Here is a 25,456-nt window from a genome sequence, read left to right as displayed (position 1 = left end):
CTCTCATTGTTCACATTTGTCCCACTCACACACACAAAAAAGGAATCATTCCCAGAAAGAACTCCATGTGAGAGCTGCCATTTTTTTTATATCAGAAGTATTCTTTTCAAAAACCTTATTTTACATACAATTACTTGCAAGGGTATTTTCATGCAAAGTGCATACATGTTCACCTTGCCGTAACCCAAATTTCCAGGGTTTTTTTGTTTGTTTGTTGATTCTTTCTGTGAATGGTGTCTTGGTTCAGGTGTATCTGAATGCAAAAGGGACCACTGGAAAATATATTTTAGCAGTCACTAACTAGCTTACAAATTAAACAAAATTTTAATACTAGAAAAAAATTCTACAACCAAACGAAATTTGTATTGTCGAAGGCTTTCATGGCCGGAATCACTGGGTTGTTGTAGGTTTTTTGGGGCTATATGGCCATGTTCTAGAGGCATTTTCTCCTGACGTTTCGCCTGCATCTATGGCAAGCATCCTCAGAGGTAGTGAGGTCTGTTGGAAGTAGGAAAATGGGTTTATATATCTGTGGAATGACCAGGGTGGGACAAAGAAGTCTGACTTGGCCACGGTGGTACACGCTCTGGTCACATCCCGTCTTGACTACTGCAACGCTCTCTACGTGGGGCTGCCCTTAAAGACGGCCCGGAAGCTTCAGCTCGTCCAGCGCGCGGCAGCCATGTTGTTAACAGGAGCAGGACGCAGGGAGCACACAACGCCCTTGTTGTTCCAGCTCCACTGGCTGCCGATTTGCTACCGGGCCCAATTTAAGGTGCTGGTGTTATCCTACAAAGCCCTAAACGGTTCCGGCCCAAAATACCTTACGGACCGCATCTCGGCCTACGAGCCCACGAGGACCTTGAGATCATCTGGGGAGGCCCTTCTCTCGATCCCGCCTGCCTCACAGGCACGTCTGGCGGGGACGAGAGAGAGGGCCTTCTCGGTGGTGGCCCCCCGGCTGTGGAACTCCCTCCCTGCTGACATCAGACAGGCGCCCTCCCTCATGGCCTTTCGTAAGGGCCTGAAGACGTGGCTCTTCGAGCAGGCTTTCAACTGAGTGCTATGTTACTGGAAATGACAACCGGAATGAATTTACGACTACGAGATTGATTATGATTCCATAATATGACGCAGCGGATTTTTAGTGTAATTTAAATGTTGTGTATTAGTGATGTTAGTTTGTTGTCCTGATTGCTTTGTAAAGTGTCTTTTTTGTATTGTACACCGCCACGAGTCGCCCTAGGGCTGAGAGCGGCGGTTAATAAATGCAAGAAATAAATAATAAAATAAATAAATAATAAAGGACTTTTGTCTGCTGGAGCTAGGTGTGAATGTTTCAACTGACCACCTTGATTAGCATTTAATGGCTTGGAAGTGCCTGGGGGGGATCTTTTGTTGAGAGTGATTTGATGTGCCTGATTGTTTACTCTCTGTTGTTTTGCTGTTGTAATTTTTGATTCCTCATCAGCTTCCCTATGCGGTCAGTGGTTCCCATACATCAACCACTGACCACATAGGGAAGCTGATGAGGAAACACAACATACACACCACCTACAGACCCACCAAGAAAATCCAACAAATGCTACGTTCAGCAAAGGACAAGAGGGATCCTCTCACCTCTGCAGGAGTCTACCGTGTACCATGCAGCTGTGGACAAGTTTACACAGGGACCACCAAACGCAGCGCCAAACAGACCTCACTACCTCTGAGGATGCTTGCCATAGATGCAGCCAAAACATCAGGAGAAAATGCCTCTAGAACATGGCCATATAGCCCGGAAAAACCTACAACAACCCACTGAACTATATTTGCAAATCCACTTTCCAGAGGCTTCTCGAATATGCCTTCTTCATAAATGTATAAGAATGAAAGATTTAAACCAGTAGTTCTTTAACCTCTAGTCCTTCAGCTGCTTTGGGCTTCATCTTTCAGGATTCCCAGTCAATATTGACTAGGGATTGTTGGAAATGGAAGTCCAAAGTATCTGGAGGCCTGAGGATTGAGGGTCAATGATCTACATCAAAAAACAACATGTCCTCTTCCAGCTTCTTGATGTCTCTTTGGTGCTTTGTTTATGAATATCTCACAGAGACCTGAGCTTAAATTCCTTTTTGCCATGTATCTCCCCTGGTAAATTATGAACCAGTCACTGTTTCTCAGACTAATCAACTTCACATAGTGCTATAAAAATAAATAACACATGAAGTCATTGATTCCTCCATGATTAAGTAAACAAGTGAGGACTTTGTAAACTTTACAGGGTCAAGGATAGTTGAACCAGCACTAGAAGTGTCATTTATGACATAGCAACTGGACAGGTGGTCGGTCAGAAGAACTCCATATAATCTGATAGTACCTAGCAAGTGGTTTTATAAGTGGTCACTAAAAGTGTACCTTCTTTAGAGCAAAGACTCAATATGAAACACTTGTTTTTTTTGCGAGAGACCAATGACACAATGATGCAAAAAAGAGGGTTGGATTACAGACATTAAAAATAAGCAGCTAAGAACTTGACTTGCTCAAGTTGTGTGAACACCATTAGCATTTTACCTTCTCAGTAGATTTTGGCAACTGTGATAACTCATAATCCTTCTTTGTTTCCAATATTTTTTTGACAAGCCCCCCTGTGAAACAAAAACATTAATGTATTAATTTCAAAGGGTTCTATCTGAAAATACAAACAAGCAACTCAGTTTGGGCTGGTTGAAATAGTTTTATTCTGCATAACATACTGCATTGAATTGATTTTTCCTAGTGCCAATATGATGCACTTATGGCTACTGAATGATAATAATGAATAGGAACCATGTAAAATAATTTCCTTAACTGTTTTAGATTGAAGAGAAGCTAAGTGAGATTGTGTCAAGCTTCAATGTGTGAAATCTATAGTATATACATAGTTTTTATGACTATGTTTTAAGTGGCATTGAATCTTGCTAGAGTCGTAAGCGGCCTTGAGTCCCTCTACTGGTGTGAGAAAGGCGGGATATATAAGAAGCAAATAAATAAATAAATACATAAATCCAGCACTGTGCAGACAGAGAGTAACTCTATGCAACAGATCTTTCTTCCTTCGTCAGAAGCCTATTGCCTCCCCATCCCCAAAACCTCTCTAGAGAGTCAGGTGGCCCTTATAGATAATCATGGAATGTGTCTTACAGTAGACCAATGTGAAGAGAAAGTTGCCCAAAATTGGGAGGGAATTTCCATATTCAGTGCAGTTTATTGCTCCAAACAGATGGAGCAGACTGTAAGAAATACAGATAATTGTAAGGAAGCTGGGGAAGAAAAAAGGATCTGTCTCATAAAGTTGTGTTTTGACTGGATCACAAAACCTTTCTATTCAGGCGGGCTATTAAAGAAAGAAGTTTTTAATATCAAGTCAGGGGTGTTTTGGTTTTAGCTATGAATAGGTTTATTAACTATATTTTAATACTGTTAATATTTTGATTCTATTTTAATGTTTGCATATTTTTAGATTTTAAATTGCATTCATTGTGCATCATTTTGAGTCTCTGTTTTTAGAGAAAATATGGGATACAGATGATAATAATAATAATAACAATTCTCTCCACAAATTCAAGAAGAACAAATTGCACTGTGAACATTCAGAGGAAACAATCAGGGACAGCTAATCACCTCTCAACAAAAGATTCCCTCAGGCACTAACAAGCCACACCAAAAAACCACCAGGGGTCCTGTCACTTATGCAGGAGTCTACCGTATACCATGCAGCTGTGGACAGGTCTACACAGGGACCACCAAACGCAGCATTGCCCAAACACGAATCAAGGAACATGAAAGGCACTGCAGACTACTTCAGCCAGAGAAGTCAGCCATAGCAGAGCACCTGATGAACCAACCTGGACACAGCATATTATTTGAGAACACAGAATTGCTGGACCACTCTCACAACCACCATGTCAGACTACACAGTGAAGTAATTGAAATCCACAAGCACATGGACAATTTCAACAGAAAGGAGGAAACCATGAAAATGAGCAAAATGTGGTTACCAGTATTAAAAAAAACTCTAAAATTACAACAGCAAAACAACAGATAGGAAACAATTAAGGACATCTAATCACCTCTCAACAAAACATTGCCCCAGGCACTGCCAGGCCATCAAATGTTAATCAAGGTGGTCAGTTGAAACATTCACACCTAGTTCTAGCAGACAAGGGTTCTTTGTCCCACCCTGGTCATTCCACAGATATATGAACCCATTTTCCTAGTTCCAACAGACCTCACTACATCTGATGATGCTTGCCAAAGATGCAGGCAAAATGTCAGGAGAGAATGCCTCTAGAACATGGCCATATAGCCCCCAAAAACCTACAACAACCCAGTGATTCTGGCCATGAAAGCCTTCAACAGATGTAATCTTAAGTCAAAGAAGGCAAGCAGATGGCAAGAAAACACACTCCCCAGTGAAATTAGGGTGACTCCCTCTCTCCTCTCCTTTAGAAAAAAATCTTAAAGTTTGACTTTGGGATCAAGCATTCGGGCAGCTGACCAAGCAGCAACTGCAATGACTTATGAGAACTGTCAATGAATGGACTGGAACTTTGGATTATGATTTGGATTTGGGGACTTAGGCTTGGTTGTGTTTTAATACTTAATGGTCAATATTTTAATGTATTTTTATAATCTTGTTGGTTTGCTTAATGTTAATTGTGTGTACTGCGATTGTTTGATTGTTGGCATCAGCCCCTCCCCCCCCCAAGGAATAAATAAATAAATAAATAAATAAAACAATGAGGGGGGAAGCTAGCAGGGAAAGAATATCTACAGTGATAAGACTGATGGATTTGGATGGAATCAAGTATTGTTGTTGTTGTTATTATCTTTATTTATACTCCATCTTTCTCCCTGTGGAGACTCAAGGTGGCTAAAAATTCACACTAAACGTGTTTAAAAAGTGCAATACAAAAGTTAAAAACCAATTAAATAATAACAGTCTGATAAAAACAATTAAAATACAATAAATACACTTAAAATGGTATTTATGTAGGAAAAGAAAGATAGAGGCGAGATGAGGGGATTCTATCTTGATCAAGTTTCACTGCTTTGCAAAATTAGTTATGATTAATGGACAGGAAGCCTAAGAGGGGGAACACAACACTAGGTGAAACAAAAATACTCACCATGCTTCTCATCGCCATCCAACTCAACTGTTGCCTCCTAAGTGAGAGCAATTGAAGAGAAAATGAAAAGAAGCTTTGTGTTACCATGACTTAAAAGAGTGCGGGGGCTTGTTGCACATAAAGGTATGGAATTGGTGCTCTGCCCTACAAAAGATGACTACATTGTTCTGTTCGTTTTGAAGAAAACTGTTGCATTTTACAAACAAAAATGTCTATTTTGCCCCTGAGAAATAACAAAAAGGACATTTCTCCAGTCTCTGAATGTGTCAATTCAGGCAGAATATAAATCAGTGAAATCCAGTCAATAAGATTCTTCTAATACATGGTACAAATGAAAGCCCCATGGCATGCCTTTTCATGTATCTAGCTCAGAACATAACACTGACAAGCTGGAATGTGTCCAGAGGAGGGCGACTAAAATGATTAAGGGTATGGAGAATAAGCCCTATGAGGAGCGGCTTATAGAGCTGGGCATGTTTAGCCTGCAGAAGAGAAGACTGAGAGGAGAAATGATAGCTATGTATAAATATGTGAGAGGAAGTCAAAGGGAGGAGGGACCAAGCTTGTTTTCTGCTGCCCTGGAGACTAGGACATGGAGCAAAGGCTTAAACTACAGGAAAGGAGATTCCACCTGAACATTAGGAAGAACATCCTAACTGTGAGAGCTGTTAAGCAGTGGAGCTCTCCGCACCAAAGCATGGTGGAGGCTCCTTCTTTGGAGGCTTTTAAACACAGACTGGATGGCCATCTGTTGGGGGTGCTTTGAACGTAATTGTCCTCCTTCTTGGCATGGGGTTGGACTGGATGGCCCACGAGTTCTCTTCCAACTCTATGATCATATGATTCTATAAGAATGCCAATTAGAAGGAATAAGCCAAGAGGTTTGGAAATGATGGTTCATACCAGAAGACATCCCTCAACTAACTGAGCTAGGGGATGTTTCCATTTCTAGATTAGTTGCATTATTCATAAGTTAAGTGAAAATCAATTTACTGGATTCATACAAGGGAAGAAACAGAATGGTACACAGCTATTTTATATGTGAATTAAAAGCTTAATTAACCAACCGTTGTAATTTCTGTTATTTCAGGTAGCTGCGGTGCTGCCTCTACTACAAACTGGTCATCCTCCTCATCTTCTTTATCTATAATTACATTTGACACTACTTTGGCACTACCATTTCTAAAAGAAATCAAGGTGAGAAAGAGAAATAAATAATAATCTTACAATCAGTGATCATTGATTAACATGGAGATCTATTTAATAAAAGTGAGTTGGTAAAAAATAACATTTTTTGTCATTTTTAGTAAAAATGCTCTTCATTTATTGAAAGAACAATTTCAAATTTGACATCAAGATGCAAAAATATAAATCAAAATGGGATGGAAAATCAAGCTACCATTCACAATGACCAGGAGAGAGTGAGTATAAAGAGAGATATTGTACGGGACCCAATGCTCACAACAAAAACGCTCCCACCTCATCCCAATTTTTCCCAAACAGCTACATTAGCTCAGTGGACTACACTGAAGTCTGTGTTTACCTGTAACTGGATTTCTTCAAATAGTCATCTATAAATTCACACAACTGGGTATCCTGTGTATTCTTCAGAACCTTCTAGAATCACTAGGCAGAACATTTTTGGTGGTAATCCTGTCCACTCTCCCCCCACTGCATAAAATGTCTGGTTGCCACCAAAACAAGAAGGGTTATCCAATCTTCACATCTCGCAATTAAAATCTGGAGGGGTGTGGTGGGGGTAGCACAATATTTCAAGCAAAAAGAGGATCCACATCCTCTACATTACAGTGTGTTGTGTGGCATACCCTGCAGAGGCAAAACTATTGGGGACTGCTCAACTGGAGTGATTTGGGTTGCAGGTGGTTCAGTCTCAACTACTAGTGAAGGCACTTCACTATAGGATGAGGACATCATCATTTTCTTCTTTGTCTTATGGCTGGCTTCTCCGGAGAAGGAATAATCTCTTTCAATGTAGTTTTCTTCAAATGGGAAGCAGTCTCCTTCTCAGATGAATGTTTTAAGACCACCTTCATTGACAAGGCCAATGACTTTGAAGTTGAGGGTTTTAGCATCAACCTCAACTTTATAGCCAAATTTGACATCAAAAAATGGAGGAGAGAGTGCTTGTTGGTACAGCCTGGCCTCCTGATGTTTCCTTGCCTGAAGCGTAAAACTCAGCAGTGAATACAAGATTGGACTTAGTGACACTCTTTGAGATACATTGAGCACTTCGAGTGTCCATCTGTGTCTGGGAGTTTCTCATTACATTGTTCACATCTCTTAAATCTGGTGGAGGCTATTTCATAGGAGACTGCGATGCCTGGGTACTCACAAAGGCCCAATAGTTGAAAAGACAAGGGAGGCAACAATACGCGGAGGGCAAAGAGTCTCAGACTTTTATCCTGAGAAACAACTCAGAGAATTTTATCCTGAGAAACAACTACTAACCTAAAGTTAGTGATCTGAATAGTTTTGTAAGTAGAAAAAGCACGGGAAAATTACAAGCTTGTACTGAGTGAAGGATCTTGAATTCAGCTGCAGAATGACAACTGGGCCTTTTATGCACTTGGGAGAGTGGGTGGTTCCCACCAAAATTTTTCTGCCCAGTGATTCTAGAAGGTTCTGAAGAGGCTCTGCGCAGGCACAGAATACAAAGTTGTGTGATTCACAGAGACCACGAAGAAGAAAAATAATTATTCTGAAGTATAGGTTTTGGCCCTTTTTGTTAAAAATATGTTGATTCAGTAACCAAACCATATTTCTGCACAATCTGAAAATATTTTCTGTATCAGGAATATTTTATGTGATAAAACAGTTGAAAACAATTCACAAATATTACGCCATGTTACACTATTTTTGTTCCTGGGTTATAAATGCCATTTTCTAACTGGTTCTATCATAAAAACGTGAAAAAAGTTTATTAAACTACAAAAACTTTGTTTTTGTGGGGCATCCTATGGTACATTTTTCTATAGTTTTTCAATGATTATCTTATTCCAATTCAATTTAACACAGTTTGTGGCAGCCACAAAAAGGAAAGTTTCTGAAGTGTAACAACTACGTACTTTCAAATTAAGTACCGCACAATAAAACAGGAAATAACACTTTTAAACCAGGTACAGATTTTTTAAAAAATGTTGTTATATAGTGTATTATTTCTCTCTTATATATAAAAGCGTGAACTGGCATAATAACAATATGATCCTACATACTCATGTCTAAGCCAAAGGCAGGCTTGGGGATCCAAATTCATAGGTTTTTATATGATCCATGGATAAGTTGAGGGTCATTTTGCAGAGAGGGGAAAGTACCACTCCTGACTCAGAACCAGGTGACCTTGGCCCCCACTACCCTTATTTCCCCACCCAGGCATTCATAAAAGCCAGAAGTGGGAAGAGTAGAGGCTTCTTCTAGGTTATCTCAGGATGCAATAAACACTTGTCTTTTGCCACTTTACTCAGAGAATGGGATGTTTCCTTTCATAAGAGATGAGGTAGACTACTCACATTGACCCATGAATTAGTCAACATAGTTTTTAAGTTTGATTTTTATACTAAAATTTCTAGATTTATACATGAGTATATGGGGTAGTTTAAAATAGTTCACAATATTCTGAAACAGAAAATCTTTATCCATTTCTTGCAGAATTTCCTTTTTTGGGTCTTGTAAAAATGTGCTTTTCTGTGTATAGTGTGTTTAAAAAATAATACCAAATACTGAAGCAAACCAGACAGACTTAATTTAGTTATAAAGAAAACTAGGGAATGATACATTAGCATTGTTAAGTGCAGTGGTGCAGTGGGTTAAACCCCTGTGCCAGCAGGACTGAAGACCGACAGGTCGCAGGTTCGAATCCGGGGAGACGCAGATGAGCTCCCTCTATCAGCTCCAGCTCCTCATGCGGAGACATGAGAGAAGCCTCCCACAAGGATGATAAAACATCAAAACATCTGGGTGTCCCCTGGGCAACGTCCTGCATATGACCAATTCTCTCACACCAGAAGCGACTTGCAATTTCTCAATTCGCTCCTGAGATGACAAAAAACCAAAAAACTGTTAAGATGCCTTTTCATAATGCAGAGATGCTGTCCTTACCTTTCTGGCACTATAATATCCGTACTTTCTTGGCGTTTTATCCGAGGGGGAGCTGGTCTTGCACTGCTTGGTCGTGGTAGTCTTCTGTGATGTAGAATAAAAGGTGTTTCAATCATTTACACAGATAATTTGAATTAATTTCACAAACACTATAATTTTAAACCTGATTCTTTGCTCTTCTATAAAGAGCAGTTACGAGAATAACAAAAAACTTTATTTTTAAACTAAGAAATACACAAAGAAAAAATCCAATCAAACTTCAGGACATTAAAGTTTCAGGGAAAATGAAATGCAAAGATACAGAATGGGGGATGCCTGGCTTGAGAGCAGTATGTGGGAAAAAGATCTTGGGAGTCCTCGTGGACAACAAGTTAAACATGAGCCAACAATGTGATGTGGTGGCAAAAAAGGCCAATGGGATTTTGGCCTGCATCAATAGGAGCATAGTGTCTAGGTCCAGGGAAGTAATGCTACCCCTCTATTCTGCTTTGGTTAGACCACACCTGGAATATTGTGTCCAATTCTGGGCACCACAATTCAAGAGAGATATTGACAAGCTGGAATGTGTCCAGAGAAGGGCAACTAAAATGATCAAGTGTCTGGAGAACAAGCCCTATGAGGAGCGGCTTAGGGAGCTGGACATGTTTAGCCTGAAGAAGAGAAGGCTGAGAGGAGATATGATAGCCATGTATAAATATGTGAGAGGAAGCCACAGCGAGGAGGGAGCAAGCTTGTTTTCTGCTTCCTTGGAGACTAGGACGCGGAACAATGGCTTCAAACTACAAGAGGAGATTCCATCTGAACACGAGGAAGAACTTCCTGACTGTGAGAGCCGTTCAGCAGTGGAACTCTCTGCCCCGGAGTGTGATGGAGGCTCCTTCTTTGGAGGCTTTTAAACAGAGGCTGGATGGCAATCTGTCAGGGGTGATTTGAGTGCAATATTCCTGCTTCTTGGCAGGGGGTTGGACTGGATGGCCCATGAGGTCTTCCAACTCTACGATTCTATGAAAGTGTATTGATTTTAATGATTGTGCAATAATTGGGGATGAAATATAGTGAATTTTGGTAGGACAGGGCCCTACTTCTGTTTGCATACCTGACTTTTTTTGATGAAAAAGTGCCACTTCAGTGCTTAAATATGATTGTTATCTCAACTCTTCAGCCTTAAGGTATAATCCAAAATTGTATTTGCAATCACATTGGAACTGCTTCAGGGGATGTATATTGGAGAAGGGATTTGTTTCCACCCAATTCCACCATATGTCACTATTTGACAGTGGATCTATCCTTTAATAATTAAATCAATATGCATTTCATGAGAAAAAAAAGACACACTGACCCACCTTTGGGCGACCTGGGTAGGAGATTCATTAGCAATTTCATTATTCTCAGAAACAACTATTTTTTCAGAGGCAGCAATGTGAAGGGCATCACCTTCTGTTAAAGAAAACCATTTTGTTATCTAGAGTTTGAAGACTCTACATCAAATGCATATAAAATATTTTACAGCCCTAATGAAGTTAATTTGACTTAATTCTTTACTAGATCACAGAATTAAATCCAGTACTACACAGGAAAGCAATGTCAATGTGTAATTCTCTCCCCAAGTGATAATAAACAAATCAATTATAAGGCAGTTCTCTAAACTAACTAGAAAGCAAGATGGCTGCCATTCATCTTCTGATCCCAATTCAAGGTGCAAGTTATCACCTACAAAGCCCTGAATGGTTTGGAACCCGCCTACCTTCGGGACCGCAATTCCTTCCATAAACCTGCATGATCTCTTCAATTCCCTGGGGAGGCCCTCCTCCCACTCCCACTTTCATCACAAGTACAACTGGTGGGGACAAGAGAGAGAGCCTTCTCCACTGCGGCCCCTCGGCTTTGGAACTCGCTACCTAGTGAGATTAGGCAAGCCCCTACCCTGGCAGCTATTAAGAAAGATCTAAAAACTTGGCTCTTCTGATGTGCCTTTGGCAAGTGAACTTATATCCTATTTTTCTGACCTAACTACAGTTCCGTCCTCATGATGCACTTTCCCCTCATCCTATTATTATTATTATTATTATTATTATTATTATTATTCTGAAGAAAAAAATTCTGTAGTGATACAATAAAAGAGGGGAAACATTTCATGAGTGTAGAAAAGCGGGAAATAAAGTGGGAAATAAAGAAATAAACTAACTTCTAAAAAAAGAAGAGAGAGAAAAGAAAAGAAAAAAAATCCTAAAACAGAGTAAGAGTGGAACAGAAATTTGGTACTTCCTATCTTCGCCTCGAAGAATTAATATCTAAGATAAAGGTAAAAGAGAATTATTTATATAGTGCTAGTCCTTTTAAAGTTTGAATTCAATCATTCTGTGTATTTCACATAATAGCTTCTTCTACTATTATTTCCAGATTCTCATTTTTCAAAAAACATTTCAGGGGTGTCCAGTCCGTTTTCTATTTGGGATTTGGGGAGTGGCATGAGATTTGATATGTCAATATGTCCATATTCATTATATCTAATAGTCTTAGTACCCCTAGTGTTCTAGTTGGAGTGATTTCTTGTTTCCATAGTTTCCCCTTGTCCTTAATGAAGGTCTAACCCCACTGAGCTCCACCCTCAGAAACACTTTCTCCCACCACTATCTCAACTAGTGTTTTATCAATTTTATCCTGTGCATTTGGCCCGCCCACTGTGTTCTATATTTTATCATGTTATTTTGCAATTGCATATTTTATCTTGTTTACCTCTTGTACATTACTTTTTGATGTAATTTGCTTCTTTGCATTTTATTTTGCTGTATTGTATTTTTGGGCTTGGCCTCATGTTAGCCCCCCCAAGTCCCCTTTGCGGAGATGGTGGTGGGGTATAAATAAAGATGATGATGATTATTATTTCCAAGTTCCATATTAGCAAAGTTAAAATATCTGTAAAGCAGTGCTACCCAAATTAGTAATCTAGGGACAGGTGACAGTCTGCAAATCTCTCGCTGTTGATCCCTGGTGTGTTTCCAAGAAAGGAATAAAGAAATGTAAACAAATATAGTCCTTGCATATTAGTAAAAAAAAGACACCCCCCCCCCCCCGCCATCAGCTAGCTTGGAAATTCACGACTCTAAGAGGCTATGGTATATATTAATTAATCATCAATTTTACCTGCATCATTGAGTGTTTCACCTGCAAGAGAAATACATGCCAATTATTTTTAGATTTAGAAATGTTTTTTGTATGCAAAACAGTGGCAGAAAATGTTCTTGCCACAAAGCTGCTAAAAGTGATAAGCCCACCTTTTCTGCAGTCAGGATGAGGATCTTAGGGAAAGGGGCAAAAGGGATTTGGGAAGGTGTGTCTATCCCAAGAATGTTTCATTGTGATCCCCAGAAAAACACCACATCATTTGTGAATCCATGAATCCAGACAAGACAGAGGCCCTACTGGTCAGTCGGAAGGCCGAACAGGGCATAGGGTTACAGCCTGTGTTAGATGGGGTTATGCTCCCCCTGAAGATGCAGGTTCACAGCTTGGGAGTGATCCTGTACTCATCGCTGAGCCTTGAACCCCAGGTCTCAGCGATGGCCGGGAGAGCTTTTGCACAATTAAAACTTGTGCGCCAGCTGCGCCCGTACCTTGGGAAGTCGGATCTGGCTACAGTGGTCCACACTCTTGATACCTCCCGGATAGATTAATGCAACACGCTCTTCGTGGGGTTGCCTTTGAAGACTGTTCGGAAACTTCAATTAGTCCAGCGGGAGGCAGCCAGATTACTCACCGGAGCGTCATACAGGAAGCATACCACCCCTCTGCTATGTCAGCTCCACTGGCTGCCAATCCAGTTCCGAGCACAATTCAAAGTGCTGGTTTTGACCTACAAAACCCTATACGGTTCCAGCCCAGCGTATCTGTCCGAACACATCTCCCTCTACATCCCACCTCGGAGCTTAAGATCTTCTGGGGAGGCCCTGCTCTCGGCCCCGCCTCTATCACAAGTGAGATTGGCGGGGACGAGGAGCAGGGCCTTCTCGGTGGTGGCCCCTCACCTGTGGAATTCACTCCCCAGGGAAATTAGATCATCGTCATCCCTCCTTTCCTTTAGAAGGAATTTTTTAAAAACATGGATTTGGGACCAGGCGTTTGGGCAATCTGGCAGATAAATAAAGGACAACGGCGACTGATAGGAATGGAAAATGTGGAATGAAGTTATGGACTCTGAGTTGCGAATGTTGAGCATGAGATTGGTTTTACTGACTGTGATATATATTGATTTTTAACTGTTATAACTGTTTTAATTGCTGTCTATATATTTTTATCTGTATTATCGTGTAGGCATCCAACTGTGCCTTTTGTAAGCCGTCCTGAGTCCCCCCTTGGGGGTTGAGAAGGGCGGGGTAGAAGTACACGAAATAAATAAATAAATAAATAAACAAACAAACACTGCAACAGTTCAATGATCAGACACAATGACTGCTGCTATCACTAACTTCTCATTTTTCTTTAAAACAGCAGTGCCTTGAAACAAAAAGGCTTCTTTGTCAGTTTTTCGCTCTTGGAAGTGTCATTAGACTTCCTGAAATGTTTGTGATAGCAGACAGATGTGGCAACTCTTCTGGTAACCGTTGGTAGGTAGGGAAAAAAAATCAGTTTTTATTACTGGAACAGAAACTCCAAAGTAGTCTGATATTGACATTTAGGCAGTTCTTAGGTTTGATCACAAAGCAGTCTCTTCTTCTTCTTTTTTTAAAATGATCTTTATTAGAGTCTTTATCTATATACATCCAAGGGGTAGGGTATATAAGGTAGGGTAGGGTAGATAAGGTAAGGTAAGGTAAGTTAAGGGGGGTATAGGTGAAGTGGAGGAGGGAGTGGCTGCAATGGGAGGAGGGGGGAAATGGGAAGGGGAGGGGGAGGGGGGAGAAGTGCAAGCGGTAGCTTCCCGTCAGTCTTCTGGAAGTCTTCCTCTCCTATTGCTTCTGTGTCTCCACAACAACATAGATGTTTATGGTCTCTTTCTTCAGATGCTAGACAGATCTATTTGCAAAGGAACCTCTTTTGTTTTGATGAAATCTTTAAAGCCCGACCAGTTTGTATGCTTATTTGTTCCTTTAAGTCTCTGCGAGAGGCTGTCCATTTGGATTATGTCCAATACTTTTATATACCATTCTTCTAAGCTTGGGATTACTTTTAGTTTCCATACTTTAGCGAAAAGCAGTCTCTTCAACCTACTCCTTAAAAGGCATTGTAACACAAGCATGTGTTTAACTTTGTTGTTGTTGTTGTTCATTCGTTCAGTCGTCTCTGACTCTTCGTGACCTCATGGACCAGTCCACGCAAGAGCTCCCTGTCAGCCGTCACCACCCCCAGCTCCTTCAAGGTCAGTCCAGTCACTTCAAGGATGCAATCCATCCATCTTGCCCTTGGTCGGCCCCTCTTCCTTTTGCCTTCCACTTTCCCCAGCATAATTGTCTTCTCTAGGCTTTCCTGTCTCCTCATGATGTGGCCAAAGGACTTCAACTTTGTCTCTAGTATCCTTCCCTCCAATGAGCAGTCGGGCTTTATTTCCTGGAGGATGGACTGGTTGGATCTTCTCGCAGTCCAAGGCACTCTCAGAACTTGCCTCCAACACCACAGCTCAAAAGCATCGATCTTCCTTCGCTCAGCCTTCCCTAAGGTCCAGCTCTCACATCCGTAGGTTACTACAGGGAATACCATGGCTTTGACTAGGCGGATCTTTGTTGCCAGTCTGATGTCTCTACTCTTTACTATTTTATCGAGACTGGACATTGCTCTCCTCCCAAGAAGTAAGCGTCTTCTGATTTCCTGGCCACAGTCTGCATCTGCAGTTATCTTTGCGCCTAGAAATACAAAGTCTGTCACGGCCTCCACATTTTCTCCCTCTATTTCCCAGTTGTCAATCATTCTTGTTGCCATAATCTTGGTTTTTTTGATGTTTAGCTGCAACCCAGCTTTTGCGCTTTCTTCTTTCACCTTGATTAGAAGGCTCCTCAGCTCCTCCTTGCTTTCGGCCATCAGAGTGGTCTCATCTGCATATCTGAGGTTGTTAATGTTTAACTTTATGTATGTAATATTTAAAAGGCAGAAAATGGCTTTAAAAAGGGAAATAATACTTAATCATATAACTTATATACCTTCCAAAAAAACTCACTGAAGGTCTCTTGCTTGCTTACCTCTCTGCTTTATTGCAATCTCTCCTTCAGATTTTCTTTGTAAAATAGCTGTCAATTTCTCATCTGCATGTCTAGCTGCACTGCTATTAGCTTTCATTATTCCTAGCATAAATGTTTGTAGTAGAAAGCCTAGTTAAATCACTTAAAGGATAATAAGATCTGTGCTATTGTAGGAATTCAACTTGCTTTAATGTCAGATATACATCTTTACAAAATGCACCATCTGCATAATTTCTCTCCTAATATTTTTGGAATAAATCACAGTATTTTGATTGGGATAGTTCAAACTATCCCCACCACCAGAAACAGGAGGTGGCAAACATCACTTCTAGCTGCTACATGTCTTCCTTTCTAAATGAAAAATTCTTGTATTTTCAAAGTTCCCAATTATTTTACCAACATATCATCTGGAATAAACCTGATCTCTGCTTATTTTGGAAATAAAGAAAAGTCAAGTCTGGTGAGTACTTGAATGGGAGCAGAAGATATCTCCAGGTAATGCTAGAAATTTTGAAGAGCATTTGTCAGTCAGGGATAACTCTGACCTAGATGGACCAATGACTTCACTCAGTACAGATTGAGTCTTAAGGGGCCCCCATAGTCACCATAATGGGGAGGGGGAGATGAAGGAAAGGGAGACCTTTAATTCGGCCTAGGGACCCTGGTAACTTAGTAACCATAAATCAGTCTCCTGACATGGTAAGTCGGTGTACCCAGGATGGCGGTCCCTCCGGACTGAAGGTGGTGCTGTTGAACGCCAGATCTGTCAACGGAAAAACAACTTTTATCCAGGATTTGATCCTGGATGAGCGGGCAGATCTGGCGTGCATCACGGAGACCTGGTTGGATGAAGCGGGAGGTGTAAATTTAACCCAGCTCTGTCCACCAGGGTTCTCTGTGCAGCACCAACCAAGATCCGGAGGGCGTGGAGGCGGGGTTGCGGTGGTCTATAGAAATACCATCCCTCTGACCAGGAGCCCCATCCCGCAGTCAACCAATTATGAATGTGTCCACCTGAGGGTGGGTGACCGGGACAGAATAGGGACTCTGTTAGTGTACCGCCCACCTCGCTGCACTACGGTCTCCCTACCTGAGCTAGTGGGGGTGGTCTCGAGCTTGGCGTTGGAGTCCCAACGGCTTCTTGTGCTGGGGGACTTCAATGTTCATGCCAAGGCTACCCTAGTAGGAGCGGCTCAGGACTTCATGTCTTCCATGGTAACCATGGGGCTGTCCCAACGGGTATCTGGCCCCACTCACAGTAAAGGACACACGTTGGATTTGGTTTTCTGCCAGGGATGGGAGCATGGTGGCGGTATTGAGGAGTTGTCTATCTCTCCGTTGCCATGGACCGACCACCACCTGGTCAGATTTAGGCTCACTGCACCCCCTAACCTCTGCAGAGGTGGGGGACCCATTAAGTTGGTCCGCCCCAGGAGGCTTATGGATCCGGATGGATTCCTGACGGCTCTTGGGGAGTTTCCCGCCACCTCGGTTGGTGATCCTGTTGATGCCCTGGTCACTCTCTGGAATAGAGAGATGACTAGGGCAATAGACACGATTGCTCCAGAACGTCCCCTCTCAAGTAGCCGAGCTAAACCAGCCCCTTGGTTCAACGAGGAGCTGGCAGCGATGAAGTGAAGGAAGAGGGAACTAGAGAGTGTGTGGCGTTCGGATCCGAGCGAGCCAAATCGAACACGGTTTGTGTCCTTTTTAAGGGCATATGCCGTGACAATAAAGGCCGCAAAGAAATCTTTCTTCGCGGCCACTATTGCGTCTGCGAAGAACCGTCCGGTGGAGCTGTTCCGAGTTGTCAGAGGCCTTTTAAATCCCACCACTCAGGATGGGAGCCCTGACAACTCAGTAGCACGCTGTGAAGCTTTTGCTCGGTTCTTCGCAGACAAAGTTGCTTTGATTCATTCTGGGCTGGATGCCATATTAACGCAGTCTCTGAGGATGTAGCTGGAGCATCTGCTTGCCCGGTTTTGATGGATTCATTTCAATTGGTGAAACCCGAGGATGTGGACAAGATACTTGGAGGAATGAGGCCTACCACATGCCTCCTAGACCCCTGTCCATCCTGGCTTCTGAAGCAAGCCAGAGGGGGATTGGCCGAGTGGGTAACGGTGGTGGTTAACGCCTCCCTTCGGGAAGGCAACATTCCAGCGAGCTTAAAACAAGCTATAGTAAAACCGCTGTTGAAAAAACCATCACTAGACCCCACTCAATTCGACAACTTTCGGCTAGTTTCCAATCTCCCCTTTTTGGGCAAAGTCCTGGAACGTGTGGTGGCTTCACAACTCCAGGTATTTTTGGACCACACGGATTATCTGGATTCGGCGCAGTCTGGCTTTAGACCGGGACATGGAACCGAGACAGTCTTGGTCGCCTTAGCGGATGATCTACGCCGGGAGCTCGACAGGGGGACCTCTCAGTTGGTTCTGCTGGACCTCTCAGCGGCCTTCGATACCGTCGACCACGGAATCCTTCTGGGACGCCTCGCGGGAATGGGCCTTGGAGGAACTGTTCTGCAGTGGCTCCGGTCCTTCCTAGAGGGTCGATCTCAGAAGGTGTTATTGGGAGACACCTGTTCTACCTCACAACCATTGTCTTGTGGGGTTCCTCAGGGTTCCATCTTGTCTCCTATGTTGTTTAACATCTACATGAAGCCGTTGGGGGAGATCATCCGGAGTTTCGGGGTACGGTGTCATCTGTACGCAGATGATGTCCAACTCTGTCACTCCTTCCCACCTTCTACTAAGGAGGCTGTCGAGGTCCTGAACCGGTGCTTGGCCGCTGTAACGGTCTGGATGAGGGCGAACAAATTGAAACTGAATCCAGGCAAGACAGAGGTACTCCTGGTCAGTCGTAAGGCCGAACAGGGTATAGGGTTACAGCCTGTGTTGGACGGGGTTACACTCCCCCTGAAGACGCAGGTTCGCAGCTTGGGTGTGATCCTGGATTCATCGCTGAGCCTGGAACCCCAGGTTTCGGCGGTGACCAGGGGAGCATTCGCACAATTAAAACTTGTGCACCAGCTGCGCCCGTATCTTGGGAAGTCTGACTTGGCCACGGTGGTCCACGCGCTGGTTACATCCCGTATAGACTACTGCAATGCTCTCTACGTGGGGTTGTCTATGAAGACTGCTCGGAAGCTACAAATGGTCCAACGATCGGCAGCCAGGTTGTTAACAGGAGCGGCACTCAGGGAGCACACCACTCCTCTGCTGTGCCAGCTCCACTGGCTGCCAATTTGCTACCGGGCACAATTCAAAGTGCTGGCTTTAGCCTTTAAAGCCCTAAACGGTTCTGGCCCGACCTATCTGTCCGAACGCATCACCCCCTATGAACCAATTAGGACATTAAGATCGTCCGGGGAGGCCCTGCTCTCGATCCCGCCAGCCTCACAAGCATGGTTGGTGGGGACGAGAGACAGGGCCTTCTCAGTGGTGGCCCCTCGGCTGTGGAATGCCCTTCCCGCAGACATTAGATTGGCCCCCTCCTTGCTGGCGTTCAGAAGAAGAGTAAAGACCTGGCTCTTTGAACAGGCGTTTAATTAAGCAGTGCAACCAACTGATTGATTTTGGAACTTGGAATAATGGACGAGGAGATCGGATTATGACTTTACTGATGAGACGTGATGGATTAGTTATATAGATGTATAGATGTTATATTGATGTACTGTTATATTGTTATATCGATGTAGTTGCTTTAGTTACTGTTTAAATGCTAATGTTGTGCACCTTGTATATTGTCCTGGCTGTAAACCGCACTGAGTCGCCTACGGGCTGAGAGAGTGCGGTATACAAGTAAAGTAAATAAATAATAAATAAATAAATAAGTGTATTTACCTTTAAGATCAGAGAAGATGCTGAAGGAGGTGGGGGAGAGCACTCTAACTTGATTCTCCCGCCCACCCTCCCTCCTGGCTCCACTCATGATCTGCAAGCCAGGAGCAGCTCCAAAGGAACACAGCACAGCTTGCATGGTGGTGCTGAGCTGCTGATGCCACTGCCTATGTCTGGAGTTAGCCTGGAGGGCTGTGTGTGAGGGGATAGAGTATGTGATCTCCCCTGTCGATCAAGGACTCCTGCATGTGAGGGGAGACCGGACGTGTATGTGCTCGGATTTTGGGGTATGTAATCTCCCCTGCCAATTAAGGACTCCTGCCAAGAAAACTGATCCTTCCCAGCCAGTCGGGTTGCATTTCGTTTTTTTCTGCCAGATTTAAAAATCAGAACTCACACTCAGGTTTTGTGGGGGAGATGGCTGCAAATGTGCACACAATGCTTCCGTGAAGGCGGATCTGGACAGGGTGGTCCATGCCTTAGTCACCTCCAGACTGGACTACTGTAATGCACTCTACGTGGGGATGCCCTTGAAAATGGCCCGGAAATTTCAATTGGTCCGACGGCAGCGGCCAGGTTGTTAACTGGTGCTCCTTACAGGGAGAGGTCAACCCTCCTTTTTAAGGAGCTCCACTGGCTGCCGTTCATTTTCTGGTTCCAATTCAAGGTGCAGGTGCTTACCTATAAAGCCCTGAACGGTTTGGGACCCGCCTACCTGCGTGACCGCATCTGTTTACGAACCCACACGATCTCTTCGATCATCTGGAGAGGCCTTGCTCATGATCCCACCTGCATCGCAAGCGCAATTGGTGGGGATGAGGGACAGGGCCTTCTCGGTGGTGGCCCCTCGACTCTGGAACTGTCTCCCTAAGGACATCAGGCAAGCCCCAACGTTGGCAATTTTTACGAGGAGCTTGAAAACGTGGTTGTTCCAGTTTGCCTTCCCAGAATAAGGAAATTCCAAGCAACAGGTCCCCAAATGCACTTTACTAGAGACCCAGGATATATGCATGCCCCCTCCCCCTCCAAATACCTACCCTTTTCACCTGGTCATGCCCAGCATATTTTTAATTTTAACTATTGCATTTGGCCCTGCGATGGAAAATAATGCGTCGTGGTGTTTTGTTAATGTTTATTGCTTTGTTTTGAGTTCATTTTGTTGTATTGTTGTTGCTGTGTTTTTACTGATGTATTTGGGCTCGGCCACTTGTAAGCCGCACCGAGTCCTCTGGGAGATGCTAGCGGGGTACAAATAAAGGTTTATTATTATATTATTATTATTCTCATGCCCTGTCTTAGCTAAAATGCAGAGGTGGCAGCAGCAGCCTTTAAGACCTCTCTGGAGGACTTTGGGGAGGGAATTAATAACTCAGATCTCAGCTTACATTTCAAAGCCAAAAACTGAAAAAGAGGCGGCTTGTATTTCAGAAAACGCATAAGTTGGTGCGCTTGTAAGTTGAGATTTCACTGTATTTGCATATATGTGGTAACTGAGGGACAGAGGGAAAGAGGGTTAATCGCATGCCCAAGTGCCTGTTGATTTTTCCCTCAAGGAGCCTTGATAGAGAAGATAGGGAAGGAGGGGAAGTGAAAAAGTGTGAAGGAATCAGAGGACTACTCTTGGTCTGAAGACAGAATACTCTATTAATACTAATATAAGAGAAACAAGCAGTTGATCAAGCCTTGTTGATGAACCTCAGCTATGTGACTGAGAGGGCTTGTGTGAAGGGTGGGGCTGGGGTGGGGTGGGTGATAAAGGAAAAAGACATTGAGCAGGGAGGGTATTGTGGGCTCAGCCTCATGTAAGCCGCATCGAGTCCCTTGGGGAGATGGTAGCGGGGTATAAATAAAGTTTAATGAATAATAATAATAATAAACCAAAAACTATTGAATCTTATTATTATTTACTTTATTTGTATACCGCACTATCTCAGCCCGTAGGCGACTCAGTGCGGTTTACAACAGGACAATATACAAAGTGCATAGCATTAGCATCTAAACAATCACTAAAGCAGTTAAAACAATACAACAATACATCAGTAAATGAACAAACATCAATACATCCAATAACTAATCCGTCACGTCTCATCAGTAAAATCACAATCTGATCTCCTCATCCATTGAATCTGACTATGACAATGACAAAAAAGAATTATTCTGAGTATTTTAACAGCTTGCCGGCTTTCTGCTTGAAGGCTATTATCTTGTATTTATTTTATTCACCATGCATTCCCCAAGCCAATAGAAGAGAAAATCCCATAGGAAGACTACTATTATGTAAGAGCCCTGAAAAAAGCAGTCATCCCAAATGCTTTCTGCCCTTTAAAAAAAGGCATCAGTTACATGAATCTTCTTTATTCTACACTGGATGGACACATGCAGCAGCAAATGGGTTGTTCTGTGTAATGAATCTACTTCCAGCTCGGCTTAGAATAGGACTAGGAAAATTGTAGGCTCAAGGAGTTGACAGGACTCCATTTTGTCATTCATTTCCTGGAAGGGGGGGGGGTTAGTTAAAGCAGACTTTTGGAGGGAAATGAGAAAGGAATGTGATTGGCTAAGTTAGAATGGACGGAGCCTAACTTGCCAAGATGAAAAAGTATCTTTAAAAAGAGAAGCTTTTAAAATCCCTGTCAGGAGTTCGAACCTGGGTGTTAAAGAGAGAGGGTGTTTAGAAGAATTGTGGTGTAGCGGGTTAGTAGAAAAGGCCTGAGATTGGCCAGAGTTTGCTAGCAGGGTAGCTAGTGAAGACTTACAGGCTATTGGGAGGATAGCTGGGTAGTAGTAGGATAGATCCAGGTGAGGACTATCTGTATTGCTGAAGAATTTCTGTCAGAGAAACTATCCTGGCAGGATTGTTTTTGGAGGGAGAGTTTCTTGAGTAACAAAGTCAGAACTGTTTTTGTAACCATTACGCTTTCAAGACAAATCTCTGTAACAGCCAAGATAGTACCTGCATTGTTCCTGTTCTTATTAATAAACTTTATTGTTCCTGTTTCATCACAACTGACTCAAGTGTGCCTCTGTGCTTAAAGACTTCAAAAGCAGCTTTAAACAGTGTTCAAGAACTAATTGTGGCAGCGTATATTTTTAAAGAAATAACTTTAAAGGGTACCTCAGTAACACAAGCCTGAGGGCTAACACAATCACACTCTTTTGCAAGTTAACTCAAATAAGCCAAGGGCATATCAGCACTAAGTTGGTGTGTGCCAGTGTGCTTTCAAATAGGGTTTGTTTCGGCCAGGCGGAAAGTTACCTGCTTTCTATCATCAGCCTATTTGAGTTTTGGGGCTTGTAAATCTCAGAAGCGCCATTCCAATCTTAAGTGGTGTTCTGGTGTGTGTTTGGGATTATTTTTTATTCCCCCCAAATAAATAACACACCTCTCTATACTTTGCAAATGCCCTCATGTTTTTTAGGGTGTCCATTCTGACCTGATGCATGCTGCCATTGGCCAAGTGGAAATCAAATGCAGAAGAATCTGAAACATCTTTTTACATGGGCCTTGCATAAGCAGAGTCTACCCATTTCTCTTTCCATCATCAGGCTCCTTGAGGAAAAACTTTGCACTCGATATGGACTAGTTCCCTTTCCCCAAAGTGGAACTAGTAGGCTGGCAGCAAAATGTTTCTATTTTGGGGTATTCTGGATTTTTAAACAAGTCAGCACTTTGTTTTCCTATCTATCTGCCACTGACAAAGTAGACAAATTTCTGTTCTAAACCCAGTCTACACTTTTCACTTAAACTCAATGATACTAATACCCATGACAGGATGTCTATAGATAGCATAAGTCAACTCTATTCTACACAAAAGGAATAAACCAGATGAAGTGAGCTTCTGACAGATATGCACTATAGTTTTTTTCTTCTTCAATTTTTAGCTTAGTCTCAATGACTACTCAAAATCATTCTTGTCGGATTCAAAAATATTTAAGAAAGCTTTTGTATAGAAATTATATTATCATACTGGTTAAAATTAAAGTCCCATTACTGTATGACTATGCTATTTAATTATCAATATCTAACAGATATTTCTCACTAAAAGATCAAGCAAGACAGCTTTGCTTTTCCTTACCTGGCTCCTGTGCTTTAACAGCTTGCTGAAATTTTTCTTTCAATATGCTACCTGTTCTTTCAATAGAATGACTAGATAAGGTTTTAGTAGCTTCCTTTCGTCCTGACATGAAAAAATGCACAGCAAGATATGCACAATTACTAGTTTAAAAATCATTCAATGATTCTAAAATGAGGAAAAGGTATTTATTTGTATGGTTTGGAGCTATTTCTTAAAGCTAATAAAAGTGTGTGCCATGGTATCAGTAGTTTGCAGATATAGTAGCATTACCACCTCAGCAGTAGCTGTGCTTTGTTGTTATTGTTGTCAACTGCTATGAAATCAAATCTGACTTATGGCGACCCTATGAATGAGAGATCTGTAACAATAAAAGGAAGTCTTGTTTCAGTTACCTTCACCTCCGGGTTTATCTCGTTGTCTCGGCCCCTTGGTTGAATGATGCCTTGATAATCTTGTTGCATTTTCACTCTTGAAAAAAATGCATGAGAAAAGCCAATTATCCACAATTTTCAATATACTTGTGTTGCCCTAATATGCAATGATAACAGTCACAGATACACAGTTTTCAAATATAATGAAGCACTATCAGTGTTGTTTGAACTTCTTTACAAATGGTTGGAGAGATACTGCATAGGCCCCTTCTAAATTGCCATATAATCCAGATTATCAAAGCTGATAATCCACAGTGTGAACTAGATTATCTGAGTTCACACTGCCATGTAATTGAGTACAAGGCAGATAATCAGGATTTTATATGACAGTGTAATTAATTTTATATGGCTGTAGTTAATTTCAGAAGGAGATATCGGGACCCTGGTATCTGCTGGGGTTTGGTTCCAGAACCTCTGTGGATAGCAAAGATCATGGATGCTCAAGCCTCATTATATACAATGGCATGGTAAAAGGGTGTCCTTTTGTACAAATGGCAAAATCAAGAATATTTTTAAGCTGTGGATGGTCAAATCTATGGATATGAAAGGCCAACCGTATACGATACCATTGATTAGATGTAGATGGGATCAGGGCTATACCTTTTTCGAAATAGGAAGAAGAGGTCAGTTAAAGGGTAAGAGATACATATTACCTCATTACACTAGATAATGAATCCACTTTAAACCTGGTTTCTGCATCCTGCAGTATTCTGGGGTTTGTAGTTTAGGGAGGAGCCTCGTGATCTGAAAAATGCTTGCTGTTCAAAAATAACTTCACTGTTGGAAAGAGGTGGAAGTCCAATGGTGTGAGGTCGGGTGAATAAAGGGGGCGCGGTAGAATTTCAAAGCCACAGGATCATACTTCCATTTGGGCAACATTAAGTTATGAAGTAGTGCATTGCCTTGCAGAAGGCGGACACCTTTGCTGAGAATGACAGCAAAGTCTCTTGGTTTTGATGGCCTCTCACAATTTCCTCAGCAGTGAAGCATAGATCATGGTACCTAGGAAATCCATCAATACTATGTGCTGGTCCCAAAATACTGTGAGCATGACCTTGCCTGCCTAGAATTGGGCATGTTCCTTTTTTGGAGGCAGTGAGTTGTGATGTTTCCATTGCATTGATTGGTCTCAGGATCATAGTGATGGACCCAGCTTTCATCCTGTGTGATCAGTCTGTTGAAAAAGTCTCCCTGATTTCCATGGCACATTGTCAATAGAGCCAGAGAGCATTCAACTTGTTCCTGCTCTGGAAAGATGTGAACACCCGGGTGACCCAGTGAGCAGATACCTTATGCATGTGAAGATGATTTTTTTCACATGGACCCCAAACTAATCTTGACAACCAGACTTAGATCGTTCGGTTCCCTCTAGCTACCGCCCAGTCTCGAACCTTCCATTTCTGGGCAAGGTGGTTGAGAGGGCAGCAGCAGAACAGTTGCAGCAGTTCCTAAATGAAACAGACGGACTCAATCCCTTCCAGTCCGGCTTCCATAGGGGGCATGGGATGGAGACTGTGCTAGTTGCCATCACAGATCAGCTCCGCTGCCAGATGGATCAAGGCAGATCAGCGCTGCTTGGGTTATTGGATCTCACAGCAGCATTTGATACGGTAGATCACAATCTATTGATCCACTGCCTAGCCATGACTGGGGTTAAGGGGATACCCC

The 25,456-nt window shown here is 42.5% G+C and overlaps 1 protein-coding gene across 4 annotated transcripts in view; it reads right to left on the bottom strand.

Annotated features, from left to right (window-relative positions):
• The window catches only part of TRAF3IP1 (TRAF3 interacting protein 1), a 47,010-nt gene that overhangs the window by 6,311 nt on the left and 15,243 nt on the right, over positions 1 to 25,456 (bottom strand). For 2 of the 4 annotated variants that reach the window (XM_067469867.1, XM_067469870.1), the window contains exons 7-13: positions 23,750 to 23,825; positions 12,411 to 12,431; positions 10,610 to 10,703; positions 9,267 to 9,350; positions 6,218 to 6,332; positions 5,151 to 5,187; positions 2,554 to 2,627 (exon numbers count right to left, since the gene is read on the bottom strand). In XM_067469867.1, the coding sequence (XP_067325968.1) occupies positions 2,554 to 2,627; positions 5,151 to 5,187; positions 6,218 to 6,332; positions 9,267 to 9,350; positions 10,610 to 10,703; positions 12,411 to 12,431; positions 23,750 to 23,825 (501 nt within the window). Of the gene's footprint in view, positions 1 to 2,553; positions 2,628 to 5,150; positions 5,188 to 6,217; positions 6,333 to 9,266; positions 9,351 to 10,609; positions 10,704 to 12,410; positions 12,432 to 15,436; positions 15,539 to 23,357; positions 23,460 to 23,749; positions 23,826 to 25,456 lie in introns of all 4 variants that reach the window. The other 2 variants (XM_067469874.1, XM_067469872.1) reach the window with 2 other exon arrangements.

Source organism: Anolis sagrei, chromosome 1 (genome assembly GCF_037176765.1).
Source record: "Anolis sagrei isolate rAnoSag1 chromosome 1, rAnoSag1.mat, whole genome shotgun sequence".
Lineage (NCBI taxonomy): Eukaryota > Metazoa > Chordata > Lepidosauria > Squamata > Dactyloidae > Anolis > Anolis sagrei.
This window is presented reverse-complemented; position numbering and strand designations above follow the sequence as displayed.